Raw genomic sequence first — 11208 nt, forward strand, 5'->3', positions numbered from 1 at the left:
CACACTCACAAACACACACTTACTAACACACACTCGAAAAAACACACACTCACCAAAACACACTCACCAACACACACTCACAAACACACACTCACAAACACACAATTACTAACACACACTCACAAACACACACTCACCAACACACACTCATGAACACACACTCACAAACACACACTTACTAACACACACTCGAAAAAACACACACTCACCAAAACACACTCACCAACACACACTCACAAACACACACTCACAAACACACAATTACTAACACACACTCACCAACACACACTCACCAACACACACTCACAAACACACACTCACCAACACACACTCACAAACACACACTCACAAACACACACTCACAAACACACACTCACAAACACACACTCTGACAGCCCCTCCTCTCCTCCTCAGATATGGTATAATCTTCTGGCGACTGGGTCACTTTAACCCAGTTGTTTGATTATTTGAGCTTTGATGTCCTCCAACCGCCCTGTCCAGCAGTTTTCAACATGCGCTGGAAAACAAGCAGAGTTTGGAGTGAAGTAAAGGTTTGAACCTATTATTAACTCTTTTTATCCAGCCCTTCCTGAAACAATTAATTGGCGATTGATAAGTACTACTGTGGCTTGATATCTAATTTTGTCGACAGCTCACCTAATGTAAAATAGAAATCAGTAAAAATAAAAATCTCTGACTTGTTTTATCGGACTGTGAAGCTACCTAATATCTTCATATTCACCTGGTGGAAGATCATTTTGTTAAAAAATAATGATTGAACAAATTATTTAAAAAAAATGTATATTAATCATTTTAACAAAAGTGGAGATTCAATTGATAAACCATAATTTTAAGTTGTATTTTTCAATCCAGGCTTAGGTCGCGTTAACTCAACATGTAGTTATTTTTACCTGTCTGTTGGGCAGAAAACATAACATGCTGGGTCGAACCCATTATCCCAACCGGATCAGAACAACCCCGTGCTGGGTCAGCCCTGCCTGGGTTACCGAAATAAACCCTGGCACTTGGTTACCAAAATAAACCAACTTTGGTTATTTTTGAACAAGCAATTTGTAAAGTGTATGAATACACAACTGGAAAAACACACACACACACTGATCAACACATCAGTTCAGTCAGGCACCTTTCACGCTCATTCACACACCCTTGAAAACCCACTCATCACGACACACACTGGCACAGTTATCCTGAGTGTGTGTCTTTTTCTGATTGCGGCCTTGGCTGCCTATTTTAGGCTGCGCCGATGATGCAGCTTCTTTCTGTCTGAAATGCAGAGGGAAAAAAAGCTCCTCTCCAAACCTCGCCCGGGTGCCTGACACACACACACAAACACACACACACACACACACACACACACACTTACAACCCAGTGAATGGACAGCAATTTCCCTTAAGTGGTTGTCAGCACTTATTGTCCTCAACACATCAGCAGTGATGACGAACAAAGTGAAAATACACGCACACACAGACACACAGACACACAGACACAAAGACACACAGACACACTGACACACAGACACACAGACACACACACAGACAAGCTATTAAAAGACTGTCAGATTAGGTGTCAATTATCTTTTTATGTCAGAATGGACCAGAATGGTGGATATTCTCCTACATCAAAAGAAGAGAGGGCAGAAGACTATTGCATCATGGGACCCAGGGTTATGTCCCAGCCCCTGAGGTATCCATAGGCCTTAATCCCCTGCTGTAGAAGACTATTGCATCATGGGACACAAGGTGATGTCACAACGTCACACGCTGTGGAATCCATAGGCCTTAATCCCCTGCTATAGGTGTCATGCAGGGAATGTGGCTCCTTGACTCTAAACACAGTGTGTCATGTGCTTATTTGTGTTGTGTCAGTGTGTGTCTCTTCACTACTTTCTTTGTGTGTGTGTGTGTGTGTTTGTGTGTGTGTGTGTTTGTGTGTTTGTGTGTGTGTAGGTGTGTGTGTAGGTGTGTGTGTGTGTGTGTGTGTGTGTGTTTGTATGTGTGTGTGTGTGTGTGTGTGTGTGTGTGTGTGTGTGTGTGTGTGTGTGTGTGTGTGTGTGTGTGTGTGTGTGTGTGTGTGTGCGTGCGTGCGTGCGTGCGTGCGTGCGTGCGTGAGTGTGTGTGTGTGTGTGTGTGTGTGTGTGTGTGTGTAGGTGTGTGTGTGTGTGTGTGTGTGTGTGTTTGTGTGTGTGTGTGTGTGTGTGTATGTGTGTGTTTGTGTGTGTGTGTGTGTGTGCGTGCGTGCGTGCGTGCGTGCGTGAGTGTGTGTGTGTGTGTGTGTGTGTGTGTGTGTGTAGGTGTGTGTGTGTGTGTGTGTGTGTGTGTGTATGTGTGTGTGTGTGTGTGTGTGTGTGTGTGTGTGTGTGTGTGTGTGTGTGTGTGTGTGTGTGTGTGTGTGTGTGTGTGTGCGTGCGTGCGTGCGTGCGTGCGTGCGTGCGTGCGTGCGTGCGTGCGTGCGTGCGTGCGTGCGTGCGTGCGTGCGTGCGTGCGTGCGTGCGTGAGTGTGTGAGTGTGTGTGCATACATGTGGGGGGTTCACATGTGTGGGAGAGTTGTTTGTGTCATCAAACGTCTGCCAGCTTTTCAGAGAAAAACATCCATTTGTGCAGTTCCTGGTTTATGTGTGTTCTTAATGCCCTCTCTGAAAGCACCTGTCCCTGGACAAACACTGCAAAAACAAAGGATGGCTTCAAACTAACAACACAGAGCCGCACAGCTATTCAGGTTCCTTCAATTCAATCCAGTTCAATTGTATTGATACAGCGCCATTATATACAGAGCCCAGTGCCTAACCCTTACCATTAGAGCAGCAATAAGGAGTTTCTTTTCCAAAACTAGCAAGCTTACTCCCTAAAAGGCATGCAAAAACCTTGCCAATACCACCAACAGCCCAGTTGACACTGATAGAAGCTTGCCAACACACTAACTGGTGTCTTTTGGCAGTATAGCTGGCAATGTCATGCTGTGAAAGCTTTTTTCTTCCATTTTTGCCAGACCGGTATACAGAACTACATAGGGCATATCCTGGATGGCTAGTGGGGAAGACACAGGTCTTTATCTGTCCTTCGCATGACTATATGCTATCAAAATGAATTTTAGGATAGTCCAAAATAAGTTGCCTATAAAGCCATACCTCAAAAAGTGTAAAATTGTTGCATAGTGTTATTTTAAGCAACATTCTAGGTTAGCAGTGATGGTGATACCGACCAGAAGCTGTGCAAAGTGTTTGGTCATGCCACCCACCGCCAGTGGCATCCCGGGCCAGTTCAGGGAGTTCAACCCCCCCCCCCCCCCCCCCCCCCCCCCCTGCAAGACCAGGTCACGGGGCTGAGGATTCGACCTCTGACCCATGGATTGCCTTTTGCAGTGTGGCATGCACATGTTAGGAGCTTGAACGTCACACTTCCACTTCCAGAAGGACAGTCAGGTTTCAGGGCATCTCCAGGAAGACAACTGTTTGTGTGTGTGTGTGTGTGTGTGTGTGTGTGTGTGTGCGTGCGTGCGTGCGTGCGTGCGTGCGTGTGTGCGTGCGTGCGTGCGTGCGTGCGTGCGTGTGTGCGTGTGTTTGCGCCACCAACGTCAACTCAACTCACTCGCCCAGGCATGGGACTTTAACTGTAAGGTAATTGGTCACAGAATATGTACTTTGATAATGCTCAAGCTTTTTCCCAACATTACTGGGCCTGAAGCCTGCACTCAGTTACATGTCGTTATCTGGAGGATGGTTCCCTGGAGCGCCTCAAACATCAATCAAGATCAAACTGTGAACATTAAATGTGAATTGAATCATGTGGCTGAAACTTCATCCTTAGAATGATGCTGTAATCTTACAAGGAACTCTCCATAGTAAATATGTTGATTCCATACTGAAGTATGATTCAATGTGTGTATCTACCGTTTGAGTTAGAATGATTAAGTAACAAATGATAATAGTGATTATACAACAATAAGGATTATCATTATTCCACCTGAAAAAATAATGAGAACCGGAGAAAAAAACGAGGAATACATTTCTATTCAATGTCTTGAAAAGAACCACACACGATGGAGGGAGACTTAGGAAAGATTTAAGAGTCTGTGAGTCACAGAGGGCAAGCCACAGCATGTCTTATTGAGTTTTCTACTGCTGTCAGAAAACTCTGTCAGCTGCTCCTCATACAGAGAGAGAGAGGGAGTGCAAGAGACAGAGCAGGACAGAGAGAGAGAGGGAGCAAGAGAAAGAGCAGGACAGAGAGGGAGAGAGAGAGAGTGAGAGAGAAATAAGGGACCAATTCTTTCCTAAATTCAGAGCTATGCACCCAGGCCCTCAGGACCTTGACCCAGGTCAGAGGGTGTTATTGGGAGAGGAAGAGAGGAGCACAAGAGTGGCAGCAAGATATATAGATGCTTGCCACAGAAAAAGAGAAGAGTCACTTCATCAGTGAACCACACACACGGATACATTCCCCCACACACACTTACATGCACTCACATCCACACCACCACACATGAACACACACGCACGCATGCACACATGCACACATGCACACACACACACTGCCGTTGCAAAATGATGTTTTATTTTCTATTTGTTCTACTATATTATTATATGTACTACAAGAATGCTTTGGCAATGCAAATTGTGTTTTTTTGTCATGCCAATAAAGCTGAATTGAAATTGAATTGAGAGAGAGAGAGAGGGAGAGAGAGAGAGAGCGAAAGAGATAGAGAGCAGGACAGAGAGAGGGAGAGAGAGAGCGAGCGAGAAAGAAAGATAGATAGAGAGAGAGAGAGAGCGAGAGAGATAGAGAGCAGGACAGAGAGAGCGAGAGGGATAGACAGCAGTACAGAGAGAGGGAGAGAGAGAGAGAGAGATTCTACTCCTGCTCTCCCCTAGTGCAGAGGCGCTTCAGGAAAGTCTAAATATTGTCAACGAATACAGTCTAACATGGGCCCTTCCAATTAACCTGGATAAATCCAAACTCATTGTATTCCAAAAAAGACACTCCAAATAATTGCAGCTTCACAATTGGTGAAGAAAAACTGGAACAAGTAAAAAAAAAAATAGTTATTTAGGACCAATGATTTCTTCAACTGGACTTTTTGATGGAGCAATAACAGATGTAACGGAAAAGGCCAGAAAAACCTATTACATGCTCAGGAAATCCCTACTAAAATATAACCCCCCCCCCCCCCCCCCCCCCCCCATAAAACTCTGGCTTAAACTTTTTGATTCAATACTGAAACCAATATGGGAGTGAAGTTTGGGGAACTAAATTTAAAAACAAATTGGACACATGGAACAAAAGCCACCCCGAACTGCAAAAAATACACTGGGTGTAAACAGGAGTTGCCCTAACATAGCGTGTAGAGCAGAGCTGGGATGATACCCACTCCTTCTAGACACACAAAAGAGAGCAGCAAAATTCTGGAACCATCTGCAAACAAACAATCCAGACAGGCACCACCACACTGCTGCCCAACTGAGGGATGGACACCCTGAGAGAGACCCCTTCAACTACCTTGTCCAAAAACATGGGCTCAGCATGAAAGACTTAAGCTATAGAGAGAGAGAGAGAGAGGGAGGGAGAGATAGATAGAGAGAGAGAGAGAGAGAGGGAGGTAGAGATAGAGAGCAGGACAGAGAGGAGCAGCAGCAGCGCTTGGCGACAGGCTGCGCGTGACTCTGTTTTCTTAGGAGGATCTTGTTCGGTCCATGTGACCTGGAGCAGAACTGGCCTGACTGAAGCATCACAGCCGCACAGAGGGGAGGGACACACATTCAACCACAGGGAGGGGAGGGGAGGGGAGGGTCATAACCTCAGCTTCAGATTGCTTGGTGGGTGGGTGGGTGTGGGTGGTGAAGGGGGGGGGAGGGGTCAGAGAGGGAGGGAAAAACACTGAGAGAAAAACAGAGTTGAGAACTGCCCTTCTCTGAAATTCGCAGTACTGCTAAACACTTATCATGCTCCGTTCCATATTGTAGCATGTTGGGGAACGAAAGTTTTGTTATGCTGTGGAGCGAGAGACTGTGACTAGCTCCCAGCATGCCATGCGAGCAAGAGACTGATTGTTCTATTAATTTGTATATGTTCTGTCTAACGATAATGCCGCTCATGTCTCCCTTGTGTGTCGTGTGATGTGAGCTTGGAATTTCTGTTACCATCTTGTGTCTGATGTTAGAATGAGTTACTGTTACCATCTTGTGTCTGATGTTAGCGTGAATAACTGTTACCAATTCATCTGTGTGGTACCCCAACTGAGGCCTGTATACTGTATGTTGTTCTCCCAACTGAGGCCTGTTTACTGTATGTTGTTCACCCAACTGAGGCCTGTATACTGTATGTTGTTCTCCCATTCTGTGTCTGATGTTTATGTGTATTACTGCTCTAATTTTGTGTCTGATGTTAGCGTGTATTACTGTTATCATCTTGTCTGTGTGCTTTACCGGTTAAGTCCTTTATGAGTTCAGTGTGTTCATTTGTCATCTGTCCACAACCAGTGTTATCATCACTGGCAAGTCTGCCCTGCCTTCCATTTCTCCCATTGTGTGTAGGTGTTCTTCCGGCTTCTGGCCAAATCAGAAGCAACGTTGCCAACTCGTCACTTCAGAAGAACCCATAGATGCTACAATATTCTGTTGAGTTGCCAGGTGCTGACTAGGGTGACCAGGTGTTCCACTTTGCACCACACACACCACACACACACACTGCATTTCAATTTGTTTATTTTGTTTTATAATTGTCAGAAATAAAAACTCATGGATGTGTTCTTCTACCCGCCTGGCACATGTGCCACCTATCCTGCTGCAGCAAAGTTTCTGCTCTATTTCCCAGCACTACGCCAAAAGCAGCAGCCAAAAGAAGGTAACATAACCAAGCTATAATAATAATAATAAAAATAATAATACACTTTATTCATACAGCACCTTTATGCAAAAGAATGCAGCTCTATGTGCTTTACAGCAAATACATTACATGCACAAAGAAATGACATGCACATAAAAATAGACATCAAATACAAATAAAAACTAAGATAAAGTGCAACAAATGTAATATCCAGTGGAGAAATAGCAATGAGGGTGGTGAAGAAGCTGTGAAGGCTGTCAATCAAACATCGCAGACATTGGGGCCAGTGAACTACTCTGCGTCACAAAAAACAAACTTACATTTACTTTGCATATAAGCCAAAGCTACAAGGCTACATCACGGCCACATGCTCTGCTTAAGGACAGTTGCTTTAGATGGGCCGGAATGGTCAGTGCATGATGGAACAATAAAGATACATTGTGTGCCCTTGAGATGATGAACAGCACTGTGCTCGTCATACCTGTCACAGCAAACGTTGTAGCCTTTGTCTTCTATGGGCTAACTGATGTGCTATGGAATGGACTTGAGAAGTACAGGTGTTTACAAGCTTAAAGGCAGAATACAAATGTTCCTTATTCAGTCAGATAGACATTATATCAAAGTTTAAGGTTACCTCTTGTGTTGGTAGCATATCCCACATTGTCCAACACAAACTAACTACTCTTCCCACATTTGGTCTATTTGCATCTCATCACCCCAGTGCTAACTGAACTCCAGTTTACATTCTGTGTTGAGTTAATTAGTCCAGCTTGGAGGGTTTTAAATGCCTGTTTATTGTGTAAAGGTCCAAGTTGAAGTTCTCCGGTCTGTCTCCGGTCAGTTGGAAATTTGATCTTACCGTGTTGCAATTGGTTTGCACCTGAAGCATTTAAGCAACCAAATGTCACATAGTGTTATGTAAAGATGTATTTGTGTTCTGTAGTTCTGTAAAGAGAGCAGAGACCCTGCCTGTTTGGCATTTGCTTTTGGAATGAAACTATCAACAGATTGCCGTGCCAACCATATTTTGTTGTTGTCAGTATTTCATCTAGTTTTACTGCACCATAGAAGTCACACACTATATACAGCATCAATCAGTCTACGGCGCCTACCACACACACACACACACACACACACACACACACACACACACACACACACACACATACACACACAGTCACACATAAATGTACAGACACAGCTAGCTTATTGTAAAATACTACAGATAGTGAAACAACTGATTTGAAGAAAAAAAATGCAAATAAAAAGTAGCCTACCAGCATATTTGTTTCCTGGCACGGGACAAGCTTTAGTAACAAACTACCTGTTGTGAATGCAAAGATTTTACAGTAGGCTATTAATAGCACAGCCAGCCCACTGGAACATGTCTGTTGTGACAATTAATGCTCACAATCCCCCAACTCAGTCCAAACCCATATGGTTTCATGTCACGATGATGTGAATTCTAACCTGACTGACTTCAAAAATTCCTTCTGCATCAACTAGGGTAAATGAATCAAAGTAAGATCAGTTAAGTGTTTGTGGAGACTGTGTTGGCTTAGCTGAGCCATTCTGTTTACAGTCTCACAATCTGGAAGACCACTTTATTTTGAAGATTTCTGGTGATATAAATATTTTAATCTCACTGCAATTTTTTGCAAATATTTGTCGAATTAAGTTCAAGCCACTAGTCATCATATGATAGTAGTTCAAAAATAGGACAGTAGCCTAGTTTTAAAATTGTGTGGAAAATGGAGATGGCATCCTACGAAGAAATATTTTTTGAATCACTGCTTGAGAGGAAAAATGAATAGACGGCAACAGCAAGTGTCCAGCCTTTAATTGGCTGGTTATGTTTCCTCTTTGGCCAATCATAAACCTTGAACCAGCCACACAGCGCGCCATGGCAGCGCGCGAACCAGTTGCCTTGCAAAATTAGTAATTTCCAGAATGTTAAACGCGCTCTGATTGGCTGTTGCGCAGCCGTCAGCTGTGCTCTGGGAGACTATAAAGACCGGACGGAGCAGCTTATGTCGTTTTAGACGTGTGAGAGTGGTTGACTGTGAGTGTGGCTGGGGAAGTTGTGAGTGTGGGGGGAATTATTTATCTGATATCATTGTAAAATTAAGTTATTTTACTCGAATATAATTTATTAAGGTAAGTTTGATTTTTTTCCCAGAGCGATCCCTTAGAAAATGGCGTTGTTAAGCAAACGAATGTTGCTAACTCTGTTGAAACTTACTTCAAGCTAGTTAGATAGCCAGCTAGAATGACAAGGATTTCATTTTGTTCTGCAACTAGGCAATCGTTTCTTGTTTTCTTCAAGTTAATGTCTTTTCCCAGGTGAAATGGTAATCGAGTTAGGTCTTATATTTTGTCTTTAAGAAATGTTTTGGATCGCCAGAGACGTTATCAATGATTCGGCAGTCAACCTACTTTGTGTTTTCCTGCAACTATAGATATCTGGCTTAATGGCAACAATAATGTTCTTCAGTATCTTAACGTATTGGGTATGAACTGTTTTGTGTAAACTGACTGTTTTCTAAGGTCGCATTTTTTTCTATATCCGTAGCACTTTATCAAAACCAACGACTGACTGATAACCATGGTTGCAACAAGCACGCTCAAGAACAAGAACTCGGAGTGCATATCCGAGGTGTTCGATCGTCGTTATGACCAGAGCTACATTGAAGATGGTAAGATTATCCTGCCTTTTGTGCTCGCTGCATGTTTTTCTCTGTACCTGCTGAATCGCGGACTGAGCTGGACCCTTCCAAATGATTATTATGCAGCTAGTGGTTGTTTACCCGGTCGGCAGTGGTGCAGAGCCTCTGCTCAGCAGGCAGGGGAGGGGAGGGCCAAAAGATGAAGTCATCCACATTCAGCTCCTCTGTCTGTGCGCAGTCCTATGGTTTTGGATTCTCGAAAGGGGGGCCAGAATCGCCAATTTGCTCAATAGCAGACATTTGATCTTTTAAATGAATCTATAAGTAATTGTTTGGGAAATTAATTTAACAGTTTCTGATCTTTAAATTAAATTGATGTTTTATTCAAAAGTGTTACAGGAATAGCAGTAACATTGTTTCTTTAATCCGTTTCTAAGGACTGCGATTGAAATACAGGTTGTGTGGGGTAGTTAGACATCCGAGGTGCTGCGTGCAGTGCATAACTGTTTTGGAATTTTTTTTTTTTTTTGAAGCCTTCATTTTTAGTCATCGGTGTGTCTCCAGGTTTTCAGGTCACTGGTGTTAACCTTTGTCACTGTTTTCTCTATCCCTCCCATCTCTGTCCTTCCCTTTCTGTCCTCCTGCAACTGCTCTTCCCTACTCTCTACGCTTTTCTCTTCCTCCGACTCCACTCCTTTCCTCTTCTCATCCCCCTATCCTCCTGTTTACCACCTCTCTCCACCCCCACCCCCTCTGTTTATCTTCTCCTCTGTATTACCTCATCCTCCTACTTGCCACCTCCTCTCCTCCTCCTCTATCCTCCTCCTCCTCCTCTCCTCTATCCTCCTCCTCCTCCTCAGAGCTGGACTTCTGGGAGCGTTGCCTGGCCGAGCCCCCGGCAGGAATGGACATCGGTGTCGGCGGCGGAAACGCAGAGTCTCTGCGCGAGGAGAACCGCACGTGCCAGCAGCTGGCCAAGCTTCTGGAGGGCTGCCTGTCCCGCGCCAAGAAGAGCACGCTGCACTGCGCCGAGGTGCTGGTCCCCGAGACGCTAACGCGGCGCATCGCGCGCGACGTGCTGCGCCTGGCGTCGGGCGAGCCCTGCGGCCTCCGCGGCTGCGTGCTGCACATACACCTGGAGGCGGAGCGCGGCGGCTGCAAGCGGCTGGAACGCATCGTGTGCGACTCCAGTGTGGTGCCCACCTTCGAGCTGACGCTGGTCTTCAAGCAGGACGGCAACGCCTGGCCCAGCCTCAGGGACTTCTTCCTCATCGGCGCCTGCTTCGCCCCGGGCTTCAGGCACGCACTGAAACTCAGCACCGGCTTCCGGCTCATCAAGAAGAAGCTGTACTCCTCCTCCCCGGCCGGTACTGTGGTGGAGGAGAACTGAGCGCGCTCGGACTGGATCCGGCTGAACACTTGGGTTGGGTCAGGGGGTAGGGGGTAGGGGGTAGGGGGGGACAAAGTTTGAGATTTCTCATAGAGGGTTCAAGGGTACAATGCACTTCTACACTTCAGTACCTGAATGTAAGTCACTTGCAGTGAGTGGCTAATTCTTTTCTAGGCTTTTTATATTTATATATTGTTTTGTTCAAGATGTGCATCTGTTGTGGGTGTATGTGGGAAGTGTGCATGAGGCGTGCCATATCGATGCTACTACTTAATACATTCACAGGGCATTTGGAAATGGCTGTGTATTAA

General features: G+C 45.0%; 1 protein-coding gene across 1 annotated transcript; it reads left to right on the forward strand.

Moving 5' to 3' along the window:
- Positions 1-8891: 8891 nt before the first annotated feature.
- Positions 8892-10932, forward strand: LOC308382474 (DNA damage-inducible transcript 4-like protein). The gene is made up of 3 exons (XM_080860205.1): positions 8892-8998; positions 9414-9537; positions 10368-10932. The coding sequence occupies exons 2-3, from the start codon at positions 9447-9449 to the stop codon at positions 10895-10897; spliced, it is 621 nt and encodes a 206-aa protein (XP_080716331.1). The 5' UTR covers positions 8892-8998; positions 9414-9446; the 3' UTR covers positions 10898-10932.
- Positions 10933-11208: the final 276 nt, after the last annotated feature.

This window comes from Sprattus sprattus, assembly GCF_963457725.1.
Source record: "Sprattus sprattus genome assembly, chromosome: 21".
NCBI classification, from domain to species: Eukaryota; Metazoa; Chordata; class Actinopteri; order Clupeiformes; family Clupeidae; genus Sprattus; species Sprattus sprattus.

Bases quoted from the DNA above. Each gene is read 5' to 3' on its own strand.
- LOC308382474 (XM_080860205.1), top strand. From the start codon at position 9,447: ATGGTTGCAACAAGCACGCTCAAGAACAAGAACTCGGAGTGCATATCC. The intron at 9,538-10,367 runs GTAAGATTATCC...CCTCCTCCTCAG, and splicing joins CCAGAGCTACATTGAAGATG to AGCTGGACTTCTGGGAGCGT.